At 48.9% G+C, this 27,121-nt stretch overlaps 1 protein-coding gene across 3 annotated transcripts; it reads right to left on the bottom strand.

Annotated features, from left to right (window-relative positions):
- Nucleotides 1–876: 876 nt before the first annotated feature.
- On the bottom strand, nt 877–17,867 carry NRN1 (neuritin 1). Of its 3 annotated transcripts, none has more exons than XR_005256012.1 (6): nt 17,244–17,867; nt 12,882–13,026; nt 9,432–10,177; nt 4,203–4,428; nt 2,962–3,009; nt 877–2,628 (listed from the first exon to the last, which is right to left on the bottom strand). XR_005256012.1 is itself a non-coding variant. In XM_038129393.1 (3 exons), the coding sequence occupies exons 1-3, from the start codon at nt 17,296–17,298 to the stop codon at nt 9,946–9,948; spliced, it is 432 nt and encodes a 143-aa protein (XP_037985321.1). In that variant the 5' UTR covers nt 17,299–17,867; the 3' UTR covers nt 8,838–9,945. The 3 variants fall into 3 exon arrangements, 1 of the variants encoding a protein (XP_037985321.1); XR_005256013.1 differs by having other exon boundaries at nt 4,203–4,325; XM_038129393.1 differs by lacking the exons at nt 877–2,628; nt 2,962–3,009; nt 4,203–4,428 and having other exon boundaries at nt 8,838–10,177.
- Between the last annotated feature and the right edge of the window lie 9,254 nt (nt 17,868–27,121).

Raw genomic sequence — 27,121 nt, 5'->3', positions numbered from 1 at the left:
ACGCTAATTGGTTGATATGCCTTGTATGAATTTTTAATTTGGTATCACTTATTATATTAAAATTGCTACTATAAGCCCTTTATATGCAATATGTACTCATGGATCTAGAAGGCACCAAGTGGAAAGAGTGTGGGAACTTGAGTGCTGAATGATATGAATTATAACTTGGCAGCAACATGATGAAAAGGTAGAGGAGAAGAGCACAGGAGGATGGCTGAGGTACAGGAAGCCTTTTCCCAGGAAATATGGCATAAAAAAGTTCACCCCTGGAAGGTTGTGAGGAAAAGAGCACTGGTGAAAGGGCCAGATGAAAGGAGCTGCCGCAGCAGCCCTGGAGTAATTTTAAGTGAAAGGCTACAAGCAAAAAAGCCCCCCAAAAATTGGAAAAATTTTAGGGTAGACCAATACAAACAATTGCACTGTGCAATATTTGGATAACCAGACCCACTCTAAGCCTCATAAAAATTACATTAAAATAGTCAGTGGGATTTTGGGCATATCCTGCTTTCCTGCAGGTGCAGGAACACACAGAGTTCCAAACTATCCCATTCCTCTGGCACACAGAAATTGATGGGAAGGTCTAAGCTTTTATTTCCAAGTTTCATTGTTTGTATGATCTACCATAGGCAGGGAAGATTAAAGAATAAGGGAACACCTAAATATAGAAAGAACAAAGAAGTGCTCCATAGATGAATGTGAGTAATTGCATCAGGTGCAAAAACACAATTAGTGACATTATAATTACTGAAATTATAGTATCAATTTATGTGAGTATGCACTAAAACACTTTTGACAGCCTCAAACATTGTATGATAGCAAATAGAAGTGGGATGACATCTCCCTAATTTGTAAAGTAGAATCATAGAACCACTAAAGCTCACTTTAAGAATTTTATTCCGTAAGATACAAGGACAGGAAAGGTTTCAGTGCAAAGAGGATAAGTGATAATAAATGCCCAGTAAAACCATGCATACATCTGCAGCTATTAAGACACACAGCAGCTTTTCTAAAATACAAATGTAGTACATGAAGTAACAAACCCTGCAGCAGCACCATGGAAAACTTTGGTCTGAAGGAGAGAGTGGGAAGAAGATTATTCCCTTTGGGATAGGACACACCTCGCTTTAGATGCTGCAGGCATACAGGTTGCATGCTAATTGTGTCTGTGTCTTCCTCTAGTCCACAGGGAGGAACGAGTGCCATCAGAGATAATCCTTACCATAAAGATATCCATTCAGCATGCCAGGTGGTGAGATGAATCCAGGTCCTTTCTTTCCCTTACCAATTTTCATGAGAGAACTTTCCATCTCCTGGAGAATAATTTCTCCAGCATGTGTCTCCAAGGCTGGCCCTTTAAGTGTGTGAGAGCTCTGCAGCCACAAGGCAGCATTTTTTTTCCCATCAAAACATCTTCACTTTCCTCTCCCACCTCCCCTCTTTCCTCCTGGTGTTTAGGTCCTCTTTGCTAGCAGGATGGCTTTTTTTCACCCCGTTGCTAGGTTGGTAGCCTAGTTTCCCAAGGAAAGGAAGCTTATGAAATCACACTGTCTGTGCAAGTGCCAGTCGGTCCCTCCTAAATAATTTTTGAGCCTGTGAACTGAGTTTGATCAAACTTGACAGGGGATAGAAGTCTCAAAGGTTTGAACTGCCTACAAGTGCTGTAGAAGTAGGCAGGCAGAGGAGAAAAAATGCTGGGAGTGCATCCACTGCAGTAATATTACTGTATTATTAGACACCAGAGAGTCCACATCGAAGACAGTCATTACCACTGAACTCCATGGGAGATACAATTTCACAGATTCAGCAGCTCACAAGATGACTTGATTAATATGAGCATGAGCAAAATGTTCTTCTCCCCTTCTTCTAGAGTGCAAGGCTTCCAGTTGCAGAGCAGCAGGGGAGAGCGCGGAAATGACAGGCTGGTGGAGTGAATTTAGAGCTAATTGCTGCTCCTTCTCATGCCAGTCCTTGTGTGGAACTCGGCTTCCCCGTGACTCCGGTGCCCCCCATTTGCATGATCTGGTTCACGCAAAGGATGAAATTGCGCGGACTAAAGTGAGCAGAGCAAGCCCTAAATTGCCGTGGGCTCTGCTGAGGAGGGTGAAGCTGCCTTATAATGGGCCATCGTTTCCAAGGGCAGCTCCATGATGAAGCATCCGGCTCATCCAGACCTGTCCTCCCGGCGTTGGTCAGCGTTGCAGTTGCTAACGGCGATTCATTTACCAGAGCGTGAGCTGGAACATGAGCTGAGGACCAGCAAAAGCTGTGCCTGGTGCGTGGGCTGGCTCTCATTTGTTCCTGCTGTGGCTTTTCCTAGAAGTCAGACACCCCAGGACTGCCTGACTACTGAGCCTGAACAAAACCCTCGCAGTTCCTTGTTAACACTTGCTAGGGAGAAAAACAAGCTATTTGCACAGGTGGGATTCAAAAAGAAGTGGGAATCGCTAGTCTTACAGAAAAAAAGAAATATGATGAACTAACCACAGCTGACATTAAAATAAGGACTGAGGAGTTGTGCAACTTTTTTGTGTTCAGTGAAATACTGATGTTTTCTTCTTCTCCTAAGCCTTCTAAGTATTGATGTGCCAGATTTCTGATTTAGGTGGAGAGAGTGCAAATCACCAACACCTAAAGAAAATGGAGGGAAGGTAATTAAATGAACTTTTGATGCACGGTTAAACAGGGGGCTTGTGAGCAGTGAGAACGTGGATGAAAATGATCTGTGATTTTGCAAGAAGGACAGGTATTGCAGCCTGCCCTCAACAGCCTAGCTGAGGGCACGGGCTGAAATGCACAGCCTGAAATGCCTGCAGCGCAGCACCTGCATGAGGCTGGGCTGCTACAACCTTCTTTAAGGTGAGGCTTCTTCAGAGAGGGACGCGAACCACAACTCTCTGCACCAGGGCTGAATGTTTTCTGTTACATAACAGACCTCTGAAGCAACAGGGGAGCATCCTTTACCTATTATTTGTTGTCATTTCAATCCAGGCATTTTTCTTCTGATGAAAGCTAAAAGATAAAATAAAAAATTTCTAATTAATAAAGCCTATCTCCTCATGCAGCATTTTCCCCAAATCTCAAAGATCTGAAAGTGCTACTCCCATTTAATGGACACTTGGAGTAAGGGTGAAAGAGATCAAGTGAAATGTCTTGGCAACAAAAAAAAAAAAAAAAAAAAAAAGAAGTATTGCATCATGGCTCTAGTAAAAGGGACAAGGGCACCTATATTAAACCTCAATAAACAGCAAAGCTTAGGACAATTTTCTGACATATTGGATCCTTCAATGAGGCGTTGTGAGACTAATGTGACCAATGTTCCATGCTAACAAAATATGTTCTGTATTTTTCATCTGACAACATAATTTAAGGATTTCTTAGAATATGGGAAACAAAATGAGGCAGTGCCTTTACAGGAATCATTCCTTTGCAAAAGGCAGCTTGTGCCAGAGGACTGGAAAATTGAAAGTGCCCCAGGGGAGCACAGGAATGGATAAGACCTCTTACACTACCCAGCCAAAATAAAATGTATTTAAAGAAGCATAAATACCAAACTGACCATTTATTGCAAAACTTCTTGCACTTAAGGTACTACAATTGTCAGAAGTACTACTGTTAGAAGTCCTGACAAAGACAGACTATACTAGACACATGGTTTGACTCTTGAAAAGGTGCATTTGGCAGAATTAGATCATGAACATAACTGTATCCGAAGGAAACTTATTGGCAGAGACTGCAGCAAAATAGGTGGTTTAAGGTGGGATAAATCTGATTAAACAGCTCCTAACACTATCAGTGATTGCTTCTTTCTTATGGTTACTAATGGATTTTTTTGTTGGTTACTTAGTTTTTACTTTGGTTGACTGAGGTTCTGAGGTTTTTGTTCTCTGCCTTGGGGAGCATTAGTTTGAATATCCAGTAGTTTCTAAAGTGTTAAAGAAATTGGTGGTGTTAAAGGATGCACTGCCCATCCACTCTTGAGGCTGCTTCCTGGCAACAAAAAAGTGCCCTGCAGATTGGATCTCTGATGCTTGAGAGATCTAGTAAGTTTTCCATAGTACTAAATACATTGAATGGACAAGAAATGTGGAGGTGCAAAGCACAATGCACACACAAAGCTCTTTGTATTTCGGTGGCATGAATCTGGAGTTCGTATTTGGATAGCATTCCCATCTGAGGTAAAACTGAGCGGTCAAAATCCTTACCTAGGCAGAATCCACATTGACTTCAGGGGATACTTTTTCCCAGAGAATGGCTGTGTAAAGAAGGTCAGGACTAGTTGTTTGTCCCCTGCAGCAATGTTGTTTCTCTGAAGAGACTTCCAGCACCTGTGATCAGGGATTTATTACTGCTGGTGAATACCAGCAATCAGGTGTTGGTCAGTCTCACCTTGACCTTCAGGAGGCTGTTTTCATCTTTTCTTCATATCAGCTTTGGAGATAAGCAAACAAAGAAACAAAATAAAACAAACAATACAGCCTAAAAAGCTAAGGTACAAGCCACAGGCTGGGTTTCTGAGAATTTGATCCATTTAAACCCATTTCTTCAGTACCTCCTGAAAGGCAAAGTCTGTGCCATAGTTCAGGAGCATGGGGCTTTGAGCAAAATCCTCAAACACAGACCCGCTATGGGGATTTGAGGGGAAAGGAACAGCCAGTAACTCACCAGTAATAATGCTGTTGTCACTCTCCCACATCATCTCCAGTTTCTCTTCTCACTGGTAGAACTGGGCAGCAGAAGGTCCTTAGCCCAAAGCAAATGAAAGCCCTTTCCTGTACTACCATAGCAATGGGCCCTGGGTTGAAACTCTCCCTCAAGAGAAGCTCCAACCAGCTGGAAGCACATTTGCCAACAGTGCAATTGATCTTCAGCTGCCTTTAGCCTAAAGAAACTCTTTCAGACATCTAAAATCGCATCTGATTTCATAACAGACTCCTCTGCAATCCCACCACTTTGCCTGCTCTCAACCCTGCCCAAAAAACCCAAAACCTAAACCAAAAAAAGCCCACCCAAACCCACTCGTGATGAAGAATGAAGTGGCTCGGAAGAATAAGCTGATTTGACACCTCCTCCTGAAAGTCCTGCCAGCCAACTCCTGCGACAGCCGTGCTCTGCAGCACCCTGTAAGCAGGATCTGCAGCTAAGGCAGGGGAGAGGGAAGAGGTGGAGGAGGGAGGAGGAAAGGCACAGAGGCTGCTCACATAGAAAGCCAGGGCTATTCCTGCTGCCCGCCCTGGAGGCACCACCTCTGCATCAGGCAGGAGTATCAGAGGGAGAATCTGGCTTTCTGGATTTAACAAGCTCACTTTTTCTTTAATTGGAGCCCTCAGGCACTACTGTAGTCCACCTAATGGCACTAATCATTAATGAATCTTCTTGGTGAATAGAAAGGCTGAACTGTTCTCTCTCTCCTTAGGTTGTCAGCCCTTCACAGAACTTAGTGGGTTTCACTGGGCAGGACAGTAACTGCGCAGATTTTAAAAGGACCCTGGAGAGGAAGAGGGCTGGAAGAGCCACTGATCCATTCATCCCTAGACTGTGCAAATGAGCCAAGGACCATCAAGGACTGGCTGCTTCCTCTGAGATGTAGATATAGGCACCAAAAAGTCCTGTCAGAAATGGATACTGCACCTTATTTCGTACCATGCCTCCCTGCTCCCTCCATAAGCACCAACCAATTTGCTCTCACTACCACTCAGATTTTTCCTCAGTTTTGTGTGTCCTGGCTCAAGCTTTTGCTCCCAGCACAGGCCCACCCCATCTCCCTGTTACAGCCTTTGAGCAGATGGGGAAAGGTCTCTTTTTTTTTTTTTTTTTTTTTTTTTTTTCTCCCTTAAAGCAAAAATAATCGACCGCCACCACCTCAGCCCAGTGCTGTCAGGGTCTCGCCGTGTCGGAGGGCAGCCCGAGCCGGGCCAAGGTGCAGCTCTCCCTGCAGGGCTCAGCCAGGCTGCTAAAAGAGGGAGGGAGAGAGGGAGGGAGGCAGCGGGAGAGCAGCCGCAGGCCAAGCACGGGTGCATCCAGCGCTGCCGGGGAAGAAGGAGCCAGCGCTCTGCAGCCCTCCGGGGACTGCGGGGCTGCGGTTGCTCAGTCGGAGCTGGGAATAGGAATTAGGGCAGGCAGAGCCGCAATGGCTGCAACTCTTCCTGATTATCCAGCCAGCTAGAAATGCGCTGGTTTGTCTTTTGTTTCAGCTGCGGTTTTTTTCCCCTGTTGATCTGCATTTATGTTTTGTTTTGTTGGTTTTTGTTTTTTTGGTTTTTTTGTTTTTTTCTCTTTACGCTTGCGTGTGTGCGCATTTTCTTTTAAGCAGGAGAGATAATTTTACTGTGGTCACTGTCAAGGTTTAAACGCTCTTCTGTTGCGTTTTCCCCCCTCTCCAGTTCACCAGCTCCCGTTTGCCCGGGAGTTAAGAAGGGATGTTAGAGTCTTGAACCTCTTCCAGCTCTTCCTACAGCAGCCGCTGCCTGGGGCAGCGGGACCAGCCTGGCAAGAGACAGCCCAGCCTTTCCCGCAGCCTCTACAAACCCTACAGGTGCAAGGCGGCAGGAGGCAAGTCCAGTACACTCAGTCCTTTTCTGGGACTTGGCGGAGGGCTCGTGTTTCCTTGCCCACACAACATGGCAAGGCAGAGCAACCAGCCATCCCTGTGGTCGAGAAAATTAAATACATAAAATCGACCATTGCACTCAGGCTTCAGAAACGGCCCTCGGAAGGAGCAGAAAAGGGAATAACCAATGCCTCGCGCATTGGAAGGCTCTTATAAAATGAAGGGGGGGGGGGGGGGGGGGGGGGGGGGGGGGGGGGGGGGGGGGGGGGGAAGGGAAGGGGGAGTTTGTTGGTTGCTCGTGCTCCCCGAAAAAAACACGGAGCTGCCGGCGGGAAGAGCCTCGCTTGCCACTTTGTCCAGGGGGAGCTGAGCCGGCGGGACCGGGGTTTGCTGCCGTCCCTGCCGCCTCTGCGGGAAATCCCGGGGTGCAATGCAGGCTAGAGCATCCCGGCTAGCTCGGCAGGCCCGGTGGCCGGCCTGGGCCCCGGGGCTGAGCGCCCGACAATTATTATCCCCAAACAGCAGAGTCCAGGAGGAGACAGAAGGGAGGAAAGGGGCCCGGGAACGACCACCGGGCACCCTCCGCACCCGCTCCGCTTTTTTTCACTGGTTTGCCACCTTTTATTATTCTCCTCAACGGAGGGTTAATTAGGGGGATGTGCTAATTAGGGAGAGATTGTTCATTAGTAATTGAACTTCACACGAAGATAAGTCGAGTCCGCTAATGAGCTGGAAATCGCCCCCTTGTTAGGGCGTTTCAGCTTTCTTCTTTGGGGTGAGGGAAAGGCTCCCTTCCGACGGACGGGCACCGTCCAGCAGCCGGGAAGGCGGGGGCGGCGGCGGGAGCACGCCCGAAGCCGAGCCGGGGGACGCCGGCAGCGGGCGGGACCGGCGCCCGGGCACCCCGGGGCGGAGCGGGGCGCATCGCCGGCCGCCGGCGGGGGTCCCCGGGGCTCAGCCGGCGCAGACAGCAAGCTGCGGAGCCCCAGGCACCCCAGCAAGGGCTTCCTCTCCCCTCTCTCCTCGGCATCTGGCATTTCGTGCTACAGGAAACCGTAACAGCAGCGCCTGACCTCATGAATACAGAGATGTGCACAGAAAAATCAATTTAGGTCTAGATCCTCTGTGGGGAGGGAAAATAACCCGAACCATTTAAACAAAGCTCTGCTCTCCAGGGTTTTCCTTTTTCTTTGGTGGTGGTGGGTATTGAATCTAGAGGGAGGCCAAAGTAAAACGAAATTCAAGCAGACCTGTGTCTGCCGAAGCGAGGCTGAGCTCTGCAAAGCCCCCCCAACACACGCATAATGTATTTTATCATTAAAAAATCAACATTGCTTCCAGTGGTAAAGGCGCCTGGCTCCAGTTCCTGAGCACATTCGTTGCTGGGATTCAATCCGTTTGGGAAATGCAGATTGGCTTGCGACCCACTGTTTGATTTATGAACTGTTACATTTGCTATTGCTTACACATTACATTGCGGACCTTGGGAAAGGAGGGAGCAGGGAGAGGGGGCGAAGGAGAGACTCTGCCACCCTACACATTGGCAAAGGAGAGCTATCGCACAGGCAACGGCTCCCCAGCGGAATAAATCACCTCGCACCAATTCGTGGTCCCTACCTCCCCATCGCCCACTCACCCACCCACCCACCCCCGATCGCCAGCTGGGCTCTCCTCGTATAAGTAAAAAGGACGTGTTCACTATTTGATGTGTATTTCTTTATAAAGGCATCAGGCGTCTATAAATAGCCGAGGTTAGAGCAGCTTCTGCTGCGAAATCAATACCCCGTCCCCCCTTCCCCTTGCTCCTTCGGCTGAGCTGCCTTATTAATTATGAAAGGGCTCCTCTGCGCCCCGGCTCCGGCTCCACAGCCTCCTCCTTAATGGTGGTTGCTGCCTTCCCTGCGCCGGGGCTCGGCAGCGCTCCGCGCCCGCGGCAGAGCCGCGCCGCCCGCCCCCGCCGCTGCGCGGGGCTCCCTGCGCCAGTCCCGGGCGGCCGCGAAAACGGGGCTGCTGCGGTTCGCGGCTTCGGGAGGAGGAGGAGGAGGGTGGGAGGACTTACGGCATATTTTTAAGGAGCAAAAGAAAGGGGAAAATAAAAAGAGGGGGAAAAAAAAATAAGAGAGAGAGAGAGAAAGGCTTCGACTAAGCGGTTGAGGCACCCTGTCCTTGTTTGAACTGGAATTGCTGTGTTCGTCAAGGGATGGGTTCAAGATTTAGACTTCCTTGCCTTAAAAGCCCTGTCCTTTCCAAGATACTCTAGGCATATTTTATAAAAAGGACGACACCCTCATTTCAAACAATAATTTTTATTTTATACTTCTGTCTATACTTTGTAGCAAATCTTTTTTTGTTATTTTTTGCTGAATCGACTTTATAATAAACTTTTGTTTAAATTACATTTTTCTTCTCTTTTAAAATCAAGGCTCTTTTTTTTTTTTCAAAATCATTTTGCTGTTGTTATTTTTTTTCTTTAGGTTTACATTTAAGCCCCCTTTTTGTGATCTCTACGGTTGGATATTCAGGTATTTTGCTGTTATGTGTAACATCTAAAACAAAGAGGAGGAAAAAATTAAAGGCAGTGAATTCGGAAAGATGCCTTCGAACAGCAAGTAAAGATAAACTCTCAGAGATGTTAGCAGCATTCCTTCATTCCTCCGGGCATTTAGATACGTCTTTCTTTCTCTTGCTCCTTCCTTCCTTAGCTGTTCGTTTCCCTCTCTTTCTCTCCCTCTCTCGCTCTCTTTTCCCCTTGAGGAAAAATGTTCTTTTTTATTTATTTTTAATTTTTTTTCCCAGTGGAATGACCAAAAAAAACCAAGCGACTGTGGAGGAAAGATGAGAGATTGTGAATTATTCACCATATGCTTCACACGTGGACATCTACCTTGGATTTCTCGCCAGTGCCTTTTCCTGTCTGCGGTTTTTGTTCTCGCCTCGCACACTGCCACATTTTTAGCGGAGCCCGTGGCTCGCCGGGAGGTACCCGGCCGGTTACAGCCTTAGCAGTAGGTGGCCCAGAGCCGTTCCTGAGATTGCGTTTGCACAACGAGGGCTCGAGTTAGTTTCTTTATATTTTTCTCTATTTTTGATTCGAAGCGATAGTAAAGCTGAGGTCCGATTTGGGCTGCGCGCCGCTGCCTGTTTGGTAAGATTTGGCAAATAAAACACACCAAAAAAAAAAAAAAAAAAAAAAAAAAAAAAAAAAAAAGAAAAAAAAAAAAAAAAGGGAGAACGCTTCCACAGTCCTACATGGGTGTTTCACCATCATCAGCCACCACCACCACCATCATCATCATCATCAACCACAGAAAAGCACAACGTCCCCAAAGCAACGGATGGACACTTCCTCTATAGATCCAGCACATGGAGAGGGTGTGGGTGTGAGTGTGCTCGCCCCCCTAGAAAGGCAGCCAGGTCACTAGGGCGGCCCACAGAGCCGCCAGGAGCAGGGGCAAGGCCGGCGGGAGGAGGGACGGTGCCGCGCCGCTGCCGCCTCCGCACAGTTCAAATAAGCTGCCTTGGAAATCGAGGTTTTTGGATTCCCGTCTCAATTTCTCCCAGAGGTCTGTCGCTCCTTCCTGGCAATCGGTGAGCGCTGTGAGGGTGCAGGCGTGGAAATCATCCCAGTACCTGCAGGAAGGGAGAGCAGCCGGCGTCAAAACAGGCACGCACCCACCTTCCCGGGGAGGGGACCCGCCCCTCGGGCCCGCCGCCCCCTCCTCCCGCCGGCGGAGCCAGCCGGGCATGCCTAAAAGGGAGGCTGGGCCGGCGGGGAGGAGCCGCTGGCTGAGGATTCGGGGGTCCCCCCCATCCCCAGCCCCGCCTTCGGCACCAGCCCTGTCAGGGTGCTGCAAAAATTGCTCTGCTGGGTCTCTGGCGGAGGGGTCTTTGCCAGACGGGAGGAGGGGACATGCCCCCCTCGGCTGCCAGGAGCCAGCCCAGGAGCCCGCGGGCTCGTCCCGAGGGTTTCTTGTCACCTGTGGGAGCGGGCAGATGGGGGTGGGAAAGGCACCCTTTCGGGTGCGGCGGGCAGAAACCCTCGGGAGGGATTCCCCGAGGCTGGGAAAGGCCCTTACTTCGGGAAAAGGTCAAGGAGGAAGAGTAGGAGAAGCAGGAAGGGTAGGAGAAGGAAGAAGGAGCATCTTCCGCTTCTGGGCGCCTCGCACCGACCTGCGGCAGGGCAGCGGGGGTGACCCCTGATTCGTGGCCAGGGGTGTATAGGCAGGGAAGAGATTCTATTTTTTCCCAGCCATTCGCACAAATTCTCCTTTTTTTTTTTTTTTTTTTTTTTTTTTTTTTTTTTTTTTTTTTTTTTTTTTCCGAATTCCTTTCTTCACGGGAACTGGACCGGCGTTTGTCGCCGGTGCAGGCACCCGTGGTCCCATGGACCGCACAGGGAGGGAACTGGAGGATCTTTCCACTCCATCTCTGAGTTATCGAAAATCACCCCGAATCTGCCCTCTGCCTTCTATTTCCCCCACGCCTCAAGGCAGACGTCTGCGAAACTGGGTCTTGATTTTTTTTCTTTTCCTTTTTTTTTTTTTTCTCCAAAGTAGTCCTACTGCCTCTAATTTATGAGCACTCTAAGCTGGTTGTAGACTCCCAATGTTTGCTACATTTGTAATAAATAATGAGATACTGAGAAGCCAGAGTCTGAGAGTGTGCCTCTCCTGCAGTATTTCTGCTGTAATTGCATCTCCCAAAGGAAAATTAAATCTTTCACCATCTTCTTTCAATACACATCCCAGCACAGGGCGAAGGCAATCGGATGGTGGCAGGTGGTCGGGGAAAGGGTCTTTCTTGGAAAAGAGTTATTTTTAGAGATCAGGATCACATCTGGTCTGGCACTCGAGGGCACATATCGGGACGCTGCTGCCCCTGGGTATTTATTTCTGTTGCAGGACACAAAGTAAACCGCAGCCCAGCATTTACAGAGAGGTGCCAGCCTTTTTAGGTGTTTGACTCAGAAATCTCTAGGTAGGGGGAGAGACGTGTTACAGAGATTCTTCACTTTTTTCCTTTTTCCTTTCCCCTTTCCTTTCCTTTCCTTTCCTTTCCTTTCCTTTCCTTTCCTTTCCTTTCCTTTCCTTTTTCCTTTCCTTTCCTTTCCTTTCCTTTCCTTTCCTTTCCTTTCCTTTCCTTTCCTTTCCTTTCCTTTCCTTTCCTTTCCTTTCCTTTCTTCTCACCTTCCCATTTCATGTCTTTTGCTTTCTGATTTTTGAGGAGCAAAATAAAAACCCAAAACTATTCCAAACTTATTTATGTCTAAAGATACTATCTCGTTTCTAAATATTTCTCCTTCCCCCCCCCCCTTTTTTTTTTTTTTTTGTTGGGTTTTTATTTTAAACGGGGGGAATTTTGCACTGAGAAACGGGGGAAACACCCTGTGCTCCAACCGCTCTTTTTTTTTTTTTTTTTTTTTTTTTTTTTTTTTGTATGTGTGGTTTGGGGTTTTTAGTTTTGTTGTTTTGTGGCGTATTTTTCCTTTTCCCTCCCAGACATATCGAAAATGCTCGTGTTTTCCTCCCTGTGCGGGACACGATTTTGCAAGACGAGCTCTTTTTCCCCTCTCAGTATTTTTGTTGCTGTCATTGTTGTACTTGCTTTTATTATTACTATTATTACTATTATTATTTTATTCCCCTTTATCGTTGCCCTTTCCTTCTTGTCCCCTCTGTGCCAGGAGCAGGGCGAAACTGGGGGCAAATGGGTTTTCCCGGGGCCATGGAGGTGGCAGAAGAGAGCTGGCGCTGGGACGGCCGCCTCTCTTCGCTGGGCGATTCACATCATGACAGGGCTCTTCCCTTTTTAATTATGTTTTGTTTCCCGAGGAGCCGCCTCCCCAGCGCCGGCTGTGCCCGGCCGGGCTGGGCAGCCTCGCACCGGCCTCGGGGGGAGCCCGGAGCCCGCCGGTGAGCGTGTCCCCCAGGCAGCAATAAGGAAAGGGATAACGATCCCCGGGCAGCTAATGTCAGCACCCCAGTGCAGATCGGGGGAAGGGAAAGAATATGAAAGAGGAGCTAAGTAGGAAGAGGGGAAAAAAAAAACCCAAAACCAAAAAAAACCAAAACCCCAAATCCAATACAACAAGAAAAAAAAAAAAAAAAAAAAAAAAAGGCTTTGTAAAAATTCCCTCCAGACTTCGCTGCTCCCCAAACCAAACCCGGCCTGTCCGGGCAGTGAGCTTGGAGGGACCCAGGAGCGGAGATTTCAACCCCGCGCTACTTGTGTTCCTTCCCTCCTTCCCGCCACCATTCAGCCTCGCCCCCCTTGCCCAGCCCCGGGTGACCCCCAGTCTCCCCCCGCGGCCCCGGAGAAGAGAGGAAAGACCTACGCGCAGATCGTTTGGAGATTTCTCTTGTCGTCCAGGTCCTGCGGGTAGTTGGCCATGTTATCGCCCAGCCGCAGCAAACAATCCGAGAAGCCCCTAAAGACCGCATCGCACCGCCCCGCCGCTCTCACCGCCTGCACCAGGTACGCTGCGGGGGCAGGGGCACAGGTCAGCACCGCCGGCCCCCGCCCCCGGCCCTCCGCCCGCCGCCCCCGGCTCGCCTCTTCCCTTCTCCTCCCCCCGCCCGCCCCCAGCCCTTGCTAAAAGCGCGACCTGGGGCAGGAGAGGGGCGGTGGGACCGAGCCAGGCTCGCCATCGGCCACTCGAGGAGGTGAGCCAGGGGCTTTTCGCCCTTTCTTTTTTTAGTACCGGGGGCTCGGTGTCTGTGGATTAGCGACGTTGCCTTCATTAATTTTTTCCTTTTTTTTTCCTCCTTTTTTTTTTTTTTTTCTTTAAGGGGAGAGGAGGAGGGGAGGTGAAGATGCGCTGCCTGCTTCCCCCCGGACTTGATCCTTTGTTAGAAAATTCCTCCTGGAAGCAGCAGGAGCGTTTCTCCGTACAAACGCAGGCGCACGCACACGTACACGCTCCCTATTGCCCAGGTGGCTGGGCAAACACCGTGCAAGGCGCAGCGGGAAATAAAAATTAAATTGAAAATAATAATAATTTAAAAATCGCTAGAAAGACTTGAGATAGAGACACGCAAAGAAGGGACCGCGAAATCACGCAGACAGGTGCGGGGGAGCCGACCCAGCCGTGCCTGTGCTCGGGGCGGCAGGGCGGGACCGGGCCGGGGTGAGCCCCGCTCCCCCAAACCTGCTGGGCAGCCCAGGCATCCCCCGGGACGGCTCTAGCCAAGGGCATCGGGCTCACTACAGCAGGGACCATCACAAGTGCAATCGCCTGCAAACGCGGGAAGAAAATGAGTTACGGGCTCCTCCTGCGTGCCCCGAGAGGGCACGGCACGGCACGGGACAGGACGGGACGGGACGCGGGACCCGCGGCAGGGCCTGTGCCGCCGCACGGCATCCCGCACATGGCCGCAGCCGCCCGGCGGGAGGGGGTACCCGGGCACGGCGAGGGGCCGGCTGCCAGCCGCTCTCCTGCCCGCGGCGGGAGCTGGGGACGCCGCGGTGTCCCTAGGCCTGGGGGATGTCGCTGCGGCCAGCGGGGGCGGGAAGGGGCTTCCCCCGTCCCTTGAGGAGGAGCCCCTTGCCGCCCACACCGTCGGGCGACGGGTGGGGACACCGCCCGCGCCGTGTCCCCAGGGAATGGCTGTGACGGGATGTGTGTGTGTGTGTGTGTGTGTGTTTGTGTGTGTGTGTTTCCTTGCCAGGTACCGGTTACAAGCTAAATGGCTGACTCCAAAAGAGACTGTTTCAACCCAAATCCTCCTCTTGCCGTTTGATTCATCGCTAACATGACTTGGTGGCCACTCCCCTCTACACACACACACGCACACACACACCAGCACCAGCCGCCACATAAACCCCCAGCAGGCTCCAGACATCATTGGCTACGACAGGAAAAAAAAAAAAAAAAAAAAAAAAAAAAAAAAAAAAAAAAAAAAAAAAAAAAAAAAAGCCAGGGAAACAAATAGAGAAGAACCGAAGAGCATCCCGAGGGTAAAACCATGTCCTATAAAACCCGCGCCATCTCGCTACAGCAGCTACAGCGGAGGGGGAGTTGCCGCGAATTTCTGCAAAAAAAAGTGCCGCGCTGTGCTGAAAACCCGGGGTTCGAAGAGAAGCCCTGCCCCAGCCTGGGGCCGGGGGAGGGCGGGGTGGCGGTGGTCACGTTTGGGACCAGTGGTGAGCCGAGCATCCCTCGCCCCCGAGAGGCAGCCTGGCCCTGTCTGCCCGTGCCCCTGCCTCCGCACGGGGTATCCCCGGTTCTAAGCTGCCCCAATCCCCGCCAATAAATTAAAAAAAATTATATATATAAAAGGAAGGAAAAAAAAAAGGAAAAAAGCAAAAGCGGGTAGACACGGTTCCTGTCTGGTTCAAAGACAACGGGATTTCTCGTGAACTAGGTCGCTTGTGCCTTGCCGTTGCCACGACCTTCCACACCCCGCACCCCCATTCAAAGGCAGCAGTGTGCAGCAATGTGCAATGCAGCAGGACCGCAGGAGCCCTCCGTGACGGACCGGGCCCCCTCCCGAAACCCATTCCACGTTCTGCCAGTCCCGCGACTGGTCTATCCCTCCTGTCCCTTCCGCGGAGACTTAGCCCACCCCAGCCCCCAACTCGGTCATCTCCCAAAATGTCAGGGATTTCGGACAACTCCAATCTCCTACGCCTAAACCCTAAATAAATAAATAAATCCTCCTCCCTCCCGCCCCCCCCCCCCCCTTTTTTTTTTTTTTTTTAAGTCCCGGTGCAGAGACATTTTGGGAACGAGCCGAGCATCCATTTCACACGAGCCTTTACCGGGGACGGGGCAAAGCCAGTGGCCCTTCGCAAACCCCACACCGGCAACCAGAAGCTGATTCCGGGGGTGGGGAGGTGTGGAGGAGGTGGGGGGAAGGTTACCCTAAATACCGAAGGAGGAGCAGAGAGGAGAAAAGCCCTCCACGAGCTTCAAAGCTGTCCCTTTTCAGAGCACCGCAAAGCCACCGCACCGCCACCATCCCCACGGTGTGCAGCAGTATTTGGGGGTAACTTTCCAAACGACTGCTCATGCTCATGCCAGCCCGGGAACGGCATTTCCCAGCGACTCTAGCTGCCTTTTGAAATTTGAAACAAAATCCATCCTCGGCCGAACCAAATAAACACAACAGAAAGAAAATCTTCCTCCTCCTCCTCCTCCTCCAAATGAATGAACGAACACACAAACAAAAATTGCAAGGATTGAAATAAAGGATAACGACCAAATAAAGCCTTCAAGCCTTCCCGCGTCTTTCTGTTACAGTACAAAACTGGCCTTGTGAAGAGTTCAGCCTTATTTAAAACGGAATGGTAATACGAATGTAGGATGTAGGGGTTTGCATCATTTAACCACATTTCCCAGAGGTCAACATTTCGTTACACTATTTCTTCCTCCCCCCCCCCCCGCCCCTTTTATTAGATGAAGAAATGTTCAAGGATTTTTTTTGCCTCCCTTTCTAATTCTCCCCTCCTTTTTAAAATCTTTTTTTTTCTCCCCTCTTCCTTCTTTGTTACCCATGAAATTCTGCAGAGGTTTTCTGGAGAGTGTGACCGAGCAAAAGGAGCTCTAAATAGCAATGCCGAGCTGCTTTATTTTTTTTTTTTAATTGTACCAGAATTCCTTTGCAGGAGAATATTTTCAAAGGGCTCATCACACCTGACAGTCTAGATAATAAAAGACGTTCTTTAATTCCCCTTTCATTTAAACCCAGTTTTGGATCATGCTCGGGAATCTACATATCCAGTAGTAATCTTTACAATTTGCCTATGTAGGACCAAAGTGGTCATTAACTTGGAGGTTGTTTAATATTCGTAACTAAAAAAATCTCAGGAAAGATACGTATAAAATTAACCCGAGAGCAAACCAACAAAAGCAACCAGCGAAAACCCCAAGGTATTGAACAAAACCGGCAACAAGCACACAAAATACACACCGGCATGGAAAGAAACCTGTTCTATTTTAAGTAACAGCATATATAGAATTTTTTTGGACCTGCTCGATTTTTGACATGTCTTCTCCAAGCATAAAATTAACGACTGGGCAGTGGGACTCCGCGATTTTTTAAAGTAATTTTTATTTGCTTAATCGCTGCATTCGAGTTGATTATTTCCTTTAATTTAGTGATGGGTTTTCTTTGGTTTTAAGATGCTCTAAAAATGGGAAAACGTTCTGGTTCCCAAAGGGAGACCTTCGCTTGTTCCCCTGATTTTCTGCAAAAAAAAAACTTTCCAGCCAGATCTCTCCCAAGACATTTTGTGCCCGTTCGTGTTTCTCTGTCCCTCGGGGAGAGGAGGAAAATTTCTTAGCACTGGAGTCACCAAACTGTAAGTGGAAGGGAATGAAGGGGACATCCGAAAACCAGATACAAACGCAACCGTTCGCGGGGACCGAGAGAAAAGGAGGGAAAAGAAGGAAGAAGAGGCGGAGGGAAAATAAAAAGCTAAGTATGAGTGAGCATGCACCACTTTAGGAAAACGAAAACCAAAAGTGGTTTACGAGAAATCAGAAACCGGCTCCCTTTCCTGCGGACTCCTCTGCCTTGACAGCGTGCCGGAACGCGAAGCTGCCACCGCGAAGGGAACGCGGGGAGCGGGTCCCGCCGCCGCCGCCGCCCCGCACCGCGGCCCCCCGCGCGGGTTATCCCGACGTTCCGCTCCTGCATGCATCAGCCGGGCTGGGGTGCGCACAACTTGACACGGAATTTGGCAGTCCACTTACCTATCTGTACAGCAAGGATCAGAGAAATATAACTGCCGTTCAACTTAAGTCCCATCCTACATTTAGTAAAACCATTTGCGGCTGCAGATCTTTAAATAGTTACTTTGGAGAACGTGGGGGAAAGCTGAAAAATAGACATTGCCAACAAGTTCCGAGCAGCGGAGGACTTTGCAGACAAGGGGGGGAGACAAGAGGAGAAGGAGAGGAAGAGGGAGGCAGCGGGAGAGGGCGAGGAAGGCTGGCTGGGAATGGTTCGCTCCATTAGGAGGGGGCGGAGGAAGTACAGCCTCACGCCCACCACCGGCCCTGACGTGGGGGGATGACACCGACCGGGTTTTTTTCCCCCCTTCTTATTTTTTTTTTTTTATAAATGTGCACCTTGGAAGAGGAGCGCCATTTATAGGCATCACAGGCTGGATTTACCCGCTCTCCCCGTGTCCCCCCGCCCCATAAATCGCCGAGAAACTCCCCCCTCCCCGCTCCCCGCGTTCCTCCTGCCCCGCGCGGTGGCGATGGGGGCGGCAGCCGGGACCGTCCCCCCGGGGCGGGAGCGCTGCGGGGGCGGGAGGGGACACACAGAGGCACAGACACACAGACTCAGACACACACACGCACACACACAGACACGCAGACGGAGGAGCCGCCCCCCGGGGGTGGGGATAGCACGGCAGAACCCCCCCGCCCCCGGGGCCGCCCCGTCGGGGCTGGCCGGCCCGGCCCCCGCGCTGCGCAGCGTGCAGGGGGACAGGGACACGCGGGGGTCCCCTCCCCCTGCCCGCCCCTCCCCCACCATGACGTCACCCTCGGGCTGAGGTTTGGGGGGAGCGGGGAAGGAGGGGGGGCTGGTCTCTCCCGGCCTTTTTGCTGGCGCTCAATCCCGGCGGCAGCAGCGCGGCGGTGTCACCGCAGAGGGTGGCGTGGCGAACGGGGTCACGCGTGGGACAGCTCGGGGGAGTCGCGGTGGGGCTGCCCTGCGGCTGGGACCATGGCAGCCAGCCACAGCACCCCCTTCTCTGGGGACAGGCTACAGGTGTGATGGGGCTGCGCGGAGGGCATGGGGCCGCCCGAGGCTCCGATGAGCCCTGCCGGGGATACGGCTTGTTCTGCGGTACTTCGTCACCCAGACACCTTCCCGGGACCGACCATCCCCTCCAGCAGCACGAGAGGGACTTCAATGTGCCAGCATGGGCTTCTCCCAGTGCAAAGTAATCGGACAAACCCCCTCCAGCTTCCTCCCGTGGCTCTTGCACTGCACAGTTTTCCCCCCTGCCCAGCTCAGTCCTGACCTTAATCACCCATCTCCAGGAGCCAGAGCGGGGCTCGTCGGAGTGAAAAATACTGTTGGCTCCCATTCCTCCCAGTTCCCCTCAGTCTGCGGTCCTACAGTGCTGGCTGTGCTGCAGGGTCCTGGAGCAGCTATCGGTCCCTCTTTTTTTATAAACCACTCTTGTCAATATTCAGACCTGAATGACAGAGAGACAGCACTTGCCAGGCCGGGTACCCACGACTCCCATGGGCTGCAAATGCAGCCACCCGGCGAGGAGAGGGATTGCAGGGGGTTAAATGACAGTGCGACTAAGAGTAAAGAAACTGGAGGGCAAGAGGGAAAGCTTCCTTGCTGAGAGCTCCATTCACAAAATAGCGCTGGTGAATGCCGCTGCCTCTTTAGGTCTCCCTAACGTGTGCAGTGGCAGCCTGCATGTGCATCCCCTCAAAGCCATCATGAACCCCCAAGCTCTGTTTCTCCAACTCAAAGGCAAGGGTAATTTTGGGTAACTATGCCAGCCATCCGCTGGGCCCTGCAGATGAAAAGTGCTGGCTTGCCACCTCTGTGCCTTCCCATAATTTCCTTTAGTTCCACCTTTTCTTCTATTTATAGATTTCCACTATGGACAGAGAGAAGAATTAGAGGACAGAGCTGACTGAAAACTAATCTGAGGAATTAAAAAAAAAAAAAAAAAAAGGTTCATTTTCAGCCAGCTCTCAGAGCCAGCTCAGCACGTGGGCACATGGTAGTGAATGAAGTGCAAGGCACAGGCCAGGGGCTCTGTCCCCTGGCAGCTTGCCCTTCCATTCACTCCACCATAAAGCTGCAGCCCAGAGTAGGGTTGTCTTTTACACCCTCCTGAAGACATTGACGGTGTCAAGGAGGCGAATGATAAGCTTTGCACTGTGCGCAAGGTTCTCCTTCAAAGCAGCAAAAGTTTTGAGTTTAAGATGAAGCTGAGGCAAAACACTTTTACCCAGCTCTTTACTGCTGTGGTGGTAAGGGATTTTATAACGCATAAGGGAGATTGAAGCAGTTATCAAAATGAGGAGCCCTGTCCTTTTCCCCAGAGGGATGGGTTTGACAGCCCAAAAGACCTTTTATATCTCACAGTTGGTGCATTATCAGCATAAAAAAGGAAGAGGATGAAAGGAGCGTCGGGTGAGGTACATGGGCGTGAACATTGGACTTTTCAGGTCTGGGCAGCTTGGCCATTTATGGCTGTGTTTGCTGTTAAGAAGGACAAGACACCTTTGCAGGAGCACCAGCTTGTGGAGGCTGCAGCCAGAGGAATTTTTCATTTCACTTCTCTGCCCTACTGATAACTGTATTGGTTTATTGGTTTATTATTTCTTATTGATTTATATACATATCTGCTAGGGTTTTGACTGTTCCTTTTTTAAATTTTTTTTTTCCTGAGAGCAGACAAGCTACAGCTTCAGGTTAAAGGTTGGGCTGGCTCCAAGAGGCTTGGGTTGAATATTACACTCTGCAAATCTGCTTTGGAATTAACTTTGGGGCAGTTTCCAATGCACAATCAGGAAGAGTTTAATATCTGGCTTTTGATATGTCTATCACTGCCGAAATGACTGTAGCCTCTGGCAATCTGGCCACAAGTCTCATAAGAACAGGCATTTCTAGGGGATTTCTGGCCAAGCAACAACAAAAAGAGATCTCACTGCTAGAGGCATCAATTACAGAGGAGAAAAGGATCTGGCCAAATTCCTCTAAATGTTCTTGACTTTTGTGGCAGTCCAGATCTGTCTGAAATTCAAGCCTGACTCCAGTCTTACCACCTTCCCTGCCCCAGGAAGGGGCCCACTGCACTATAGATTCTGAACAAAAGCCAGCAGTTTCTGCCCATCTCAAATAGCAGCACTCTCAGCTCTATTGGAGCCGGGGAGCAGGATGAAGTGGGGACAGTTGTTTATCAGACTGTCCTTTTTTTTCTTTATTTTTTCCCCAACCCGGTATTAGAAGGTGTCATGTTTTAGAAGGTGCTTGAATATCAGCCTGCCTCCAAGGTACATCAGTCTGTGATTTAAGGAGAGGAACGTCTGACGGTGCCCTGCTCAGTTCCTGTTAGGACAATTTGCTCATCAGCACGACTTTGCCCTTGTTTTTAAGAAAAAGCTCTCCACGCTGGCAGCAGCAGCAGGCTCATGCTCCACTTGTGAGGGTTGGCTGCATGTCCTGCCGGGGTGGCGTGTGCTGCTGCTGTGGCGGAGGCAGACGGACAGAGCCCACGGCTGCTGGGCAGAAATAGCTGTGCCAGGGATAGCGACGGGCACGGCGTGGGCTGCTCCGTGCGCCCCGGGGGCTGCGGGGATGTCTGGGTGGGCAGCCCTGTGCTGCCGCTGCCAGGCACAGAGCAGTGTGCTGGGCAGATGATTTAATTCCAGCTTAGCTCCACCGAAATTATCTACCACAAGGGGACCCACCACGTTTAGAGGATGTGCTTTCTCATTTAGTTTTTGGCTGGCTGACTGTCATGGCTGAAACTCAAAAGAGGCAGCCGGCTCAAGGTAACAGAGAGACGCTTTCCCCAGCAAAGCTGTCTGTATCCCCACAAATTCTTTTTCCCTTCATCCCTTTTTTAAAATGCAAAATATCTCTTCAAACAGCTCACACCATGGGCTTTTTATTTCATGTTTTCAGGCTAGTAATAGGGATAAAAACTAAATCTTTGGTGCTGTCAATCAGAGACTGATTTATTCTAAGCGTCGTCTCAGGTTGAAGGGGAGGGTCCAGTGATCACGGTGATATTTAAAAAGTCCCTCCCATGGGTGTTGAGCAATGTATTCGCTGTTAGCTCATCCTGCAGTAACACTGCCTCTTACCAGGAGGTGACCGCTTGCTTTTCCTCTTCCTCACCGTCAGCCAGAGACCTGGCCCTGGAGAAGCTGATGGAAACAGGAGCCAGTGGCTTGTGCCTCCTCACCCTTCTCCTGCCTTACGGGTCTCCTGAGAAGCAGGGATGGACTGACTGACAGCCTTACAGTCCTGCAGAGGTGGCTGTCCTTGCTCCTGCTGTGGGTCCCAGTTCTCAGCTGCTACCTTCCCTAGAGCAAGGTGGCCAGCCAGAAAAATACATGCAAATACCAAACCTAGCTGATAAATGAATAGCTGTTCAAAGTATGATCCTCCAAGATTATATTTAAGCAGAAAAATGATGAGAACACACTGAAAATGTGACAGGTAGGATTAAAGAAATACCTTTTGCTAACAGCTAGAATTCTAAAGGGTTTTTTTGGGTGGTCTTGTTCGTTAGATACCTGGCTTCATTACTGGCTGGACGTGTCTGACTTTAGCTAAGCATAAAAAAATTAAAGTTATGCACCAGAATTTGTCCCACATGTCTCTATAAATTAGTACTAAAATGGCACTTATCATTCACCAGGAAAATCACTGTCATTTCATGCTTGTGAAAATATATTTCTGAAATGTAAACTGTTGCTCTGGTTTCAAATACAAAATTGGGAAAGAAAAAGCATATGATTGAGTGGATGTAAAAGGGACATTATTGCTTGAGACCAAATCTTTTAAAAAATGAAAAATGCTGGTTAAGGTATTTGTAACCTATTTGAAACATTAAAAAATGATCTGATATAAACTCAGAAACTGATTAGAATAATGGAAACTTCAAGCTCAGCCTCTGTGATTTTCAAAGGGGAATACCAGAATGCCAGGCTCCTCTATGTTCATTTGGAAAGCTCAGTCTCTGTGTTCATTCTTGAGTACTTTCTTTCTTTTAAAAAACAGCCTTCAAAAACCAAGGGATCACTTGACCGTGATCAGCTTGTGCCAGCCAATCCAGTAAGGACAGTGCTATCTATTACAGAAAGAGCAGTGTTTGGATTTAGCTGCACTCCTCTGGCATGTATTTTTAGGAGGGTGCCGTGCGTGCACTCAAAGTGCTGCTTATGAGTGTGACCCCTTTCTGCGGCATTGTGGCACTGGCTCTGCTGCTGAGCCCAGGCGAGCTGAGGGGAGGCATGCGAGCCTGCGCCTCCCGAGCCAGATGGAGTTCACACCCACTACAATTATGTTTGCAACACATGATTTGCTTAAGGTGCCTGTGGATGTTTCAAAAGAGTGGGGTGGCTTCACTAAAGGAGTCTCAGAAGAAAAGCAGTATCAGTTCCTGGCATCTCTACCACTGAAATTTTCGTACATGAAGCAGAAGCCTAAAGCCAATCTTTGGGGTTTTTTTCACTTTGATGGCAAGTGTAGTGAACTTTTGATTACAGGCTAGAGGGAGGTATATAGACTTGGAAAATGGCTGTGTAAAAGCCTGTATGGGTGGATTTCCTGGCATCCAGAATTCCGACTGTAATAGAACACAGAACCATAGGACAACTCAGGTTGAAAGAGATCTCCAGAGATCATCTGGTCCAACCTTGGATGGAAAAGGGAATCTAGATGGGATTATCTAGCACCCTGTCCAGTCGTGTCTTAGAAACCTCCAATGCTGGGGAGTCCACCCCATCCTTTTGGAGGTTGTTCCAGTGACTCTTCCTTATGGTGAAATCCACACCACGTGTGGAATGGGAAGGTTTGTGATGAGCTGTAGGTAATATGCCAGAGCTGCTGTTCACTCTCTGACATCCTTAACAGACACCTTGGCCCAGATACTTGTCATCCTGAGTGCCTGGTAATAACCTTGAATGTAGTCCCATGGCATTAAGATAATTTCAGCTTCTCTGGTTGCAAATGGCAATCACCAAATTCTGGATCTTGGTTCAGATCCAAACTTCAATTCCAGAGTAAACGGTGCCATTGCCAGAACAAAAACTGGGCGCATAAAGCCTATACCCTCAATATGTATCAATAACTAGTATTAAAATTTGCTGACATGTGAACATTTCCTGCTTCTATGGACATTGGCAGCAGAACTTCTATTGACCACAGTGAGATGGGATGTACCTCAGTGGGGTGATATTCTGATTCACGTGTTTCTGCCATTGATTTATAGAGTATCTACTGCCACAGCAGCTATTAACCTTCAGTTACAGTAGGACTTCAATAACTGAAATACCACTCTGAGTTTTCTTTGTAACAGTCAATATGATTTGTTCTAGAAAAAAACCCCATAAATATATATTTAAAGAACCAACCTTATCAGATTTCCAGCTTACATAGGAAGATATTGCTTCAAGATTTTTCTTCACCAGTCCTTAGTCATGAAAACCATAATTTCAGGGGAACTTGGGGCTTTAGGGAGCAGGAAACCAATGTGTTAATTAATTATGGGCTGATGAGAACATTGCTAGGACAGATGTTCAGCCACTCACACGGGCATTGCAAGAGCTCCAAGTGAGATCTCACTTTCCTAGGAAGGATGAAATCTGGGAAGAAGAATGTATACAAAAATGAAAAGGGCTCTGTGACAAGAAAACACATTATGGGTCTGTACATTCATCAGCAGTCTGATTTGCAAAGATGCTGAGAACAGGCAACTTCTTCATCCCCCTTCTCTACTATTAGCTTCAGGAACCTCTTTATGACACTGGAAACTGGGAAAGGTCAGAGATAAGTCCTGTGAATCTGAGTAGAAAGCTTCTTCCTGATGTGAACTGCAAAGCAATTTCACAAAGGCATGACTTGAGCAGAGAAGCACACTTTCATTAAAGAACATCCTTCTTCAGCAGCTGCATTTGGGCCACATTTGTTTTTTACATGCCCCAGTTGGCACAATTACAAATATTGCTGTCATGTGTCAGCTGCCATGCAGGTGATTGCAGCTGGAAAAGTCAAGAGAAGTTCCAAGCTGCTGTTCGTAGGTGCATAAGAGCACCAGACAGCCAAGAGCCTCCTTGAGGACTTGTCTTGCTCCTGAGCATGATCTAGCAGTGCAATAAAGAAACTGGAAAGGGATGTGGATGGCTGTGAATTAAGGTGTTTCATGCATCACTTATCCGTTGCCATTAGCTTAAATGCATTCAGGACCTAAAGCCATGTTTGTGAGCACCAAAGACCTTTGCCTAGTAACATTAAGGAGTTACTTCTCTTTCTCATGTTGCTCTGCCTGTGCCATCCCTGATCATTCTCATCTTTGGGTTTTGTAAGGAACTGTTTTCTCTGCTAGACTCTAGTGATTTGGGGACTGAACCCCAAGGGCCTTGGACAAGCCCCTCCAGCTGGGGAGCCCACAGTAGCCATTGAAGGCAGGCTGGGAAGAGGCAGGCTGCTGCAGTTTTTCTGTCCTGTCACTAGAGTGAGACATGCTCACAAGCATCCTGGTCTCCTCTTTTGGGAGGTGCTGAGCAGGCCCGTGGGTGCCGGTGCTGGTGCTGGCATTGAGGGGCACCCTGTACCATGGTAGACCTTGGCATCCTCAGCAGGCTGGGGTTTGGGATTAGAAACTCTCCAGGTTACCCATTCTACTGCACAGACTTTTTTTTTACAGTTGCCTCAGAATAATGAAAGTGAAGGAGAGGGTGGGAGAGTCCCTAAAAATCCTTTGTCATGACCTCTTGATAGCCCCTGATTCCTGGGCTGATCCAAGCTGTTGTCCCACAGAGTCCTCAGAATCTTCCTATTGACTTCCAAAAGTCTTTGAACCAGACCATCACACTGCTTAGCCTGAGCGAGACCAAGCAGCACGATAGGTATTGCAGATATTTCTCATCCAGGCAGCAAGGAGAGCAAACTTTTTACTGAAGGGTAAAAAGACAGCAGTAGTTCTGACATCTAAATAAAATGACTCATTGAGAAAACTGCCCTCTCTCCCCGCTGTGACATGCCCACCTGAAGACCCGTGATTCACGACAACGTATTTCAGAGGGTCCCATAAGGAGGTTTTTCTTCTTTCCCCCATTTTTTCTTTTTCTCAGAATGTGATGCCCTGCCAGTGAGTGACTTGTGCAGTCCAGACGGAGAACACAAGCTGTTAAAAGGTAGTGATTGCAGCACTGATCTCTTGCAGGCTCTGCAGTGTGAGGAGGTGGTTCTGAATCACAATGAACTTAATTGAACAAGAAATGGCATTGATTTTTCCTTTTCAGCCCTCCCCATTGCTCACAGCAAAGGTGCATTGAACCCTCTGCCCATGCCAAGCAGCAGAATTGCATTGCACAGTAGAATGGAGATTTTTTTACTTTTGTCCTATAATTAGCATGTATTTATTTTTAAATAGGGTAAAACCCAAAGCTCTCTAGGCTTTGAATTGTCATCTGGGAAAAGCACTGCTGGTGCAGTATGAATTTCAGGAGTCCGAGGAAGCAGGTTATGTGAGAAGCCACAGCTTGCTCCACACTCCCCTGGCCAGGAAATAATGTTGCTCATGGGTCCATCTGATTGTTGAAAGACTGAGAACGACACAATTGTCAAACTGCTGAAGGGCTCCTAAAAGTAATTTTATTTATTTTACTTTTTTACATTGGACAAGTAAAGGTACATATGCTGCTTCCAATCTGCAGGGAAACAAGGAAGAAAAGCATCCCATACTCCAGTTATAGAATCATTGTTATTTTTTGCCCTGTTAAGCTTGTTAACACATAATTCCATGTTTGAACAGCTAGTGACTTCCTACAGAAGCTGTTAAACTTATCAGTGAACATCCCCAGGTGTTTACACTTACTTAGAAGTGTATGAAGTGCTTGTGAATTTTCCAGTGTCTCTCCAGCTAATTTTCCAAAATGTAAAAAAAAAAAAAAAAAAAAAAGCATTTGGGAAATTTACTAGCAAACTCTAGCAGCCTTGGTGCCCAGGTCTCAGCTCTGGTATCATAACTGCATAACTGGGTTCCCTGCAATGCACAATGCACAGCTTAGTTTTTTTTTTGTTTTTTGTTTTTTTTAATTGAGGGAAATTCTGCAGTTGAGATTGCCAGGCTGAGCAGGGGAGGGAAGAATGGCTAAAGGAAATTTAGCTATGTAGCACAGTGAGATCAGCTTCTACACTTAATAAACACATATCCCCAGTAGCAGGTACTGGACAGCAGATCAATTTGATCCGATGTTGGAAATAGGAGGGGAGGACAAACCCCACCATGCTGCTGATCTTGGATGCCAGCACAGTGTTTTGGGGCTGTGAGCAGCCTAAGTGCTGGGGCTCCAAGATCGGGCTGCTGCAGAGTCAGCGCCACACCCCTCTCCCACCCACCTCCTGCCACTTGCTATTTTCATTGCCTTCTGAGGAGTGAGATTAAATGGATAGTTAGCATGTATGTGTTTCCTGGAAAAGCTCAGTCATTACCTGTAATAAGAGCAGGATCAGACTCTTCTAGAGTTGATACAATTCCTGAAAGTGATGAGCATTGTACAAGGATGGAAGCAGTGTGCTGTATTGCAATAAGATACTTATAATGGAGTTACTGGCATCCAAGAACTCTAATGGGGAAAAAGACCACCAAGAATTGCTGTTACCAAAAGGAGGGATTACATTGAGTAGCCTAAGAAATAAAACTGAAGGAAATGCCAATATTTTGTGTTTGCATGCCTGTGAACTGCTTAAGGCAAGCCTTCAAGACCTTGCCTGCTCCTGCTAAGCACTCATGCTTTGCAAACTCACCTCCAAGCTTGGCAGAGAAGGCCATGGATTTCACGTCCTCCAAGCCTGCACCAAGGTCAAAAGAGACTGGTTTTGCCATTGTAAGGGAACAGGTGGT

The sequence above is a fragment of the Motacilla alba genome, chromosome 2 (assembly GCF_015832195.1).
Source record: "Motacilla alba alba isolate MOTALB_02 chromosome 2, Motacilla_alba_V1.0_pri, whole genome shotgun sequence".
NCBI lineage: Eukaryota > Metazoa > Chordata > Aves > Passeriformes > Motacillidae > Motacilla > Motacilla alba.
This window is presented reverse-complemented; position numbering and strand designations above follow the sequence as displayed.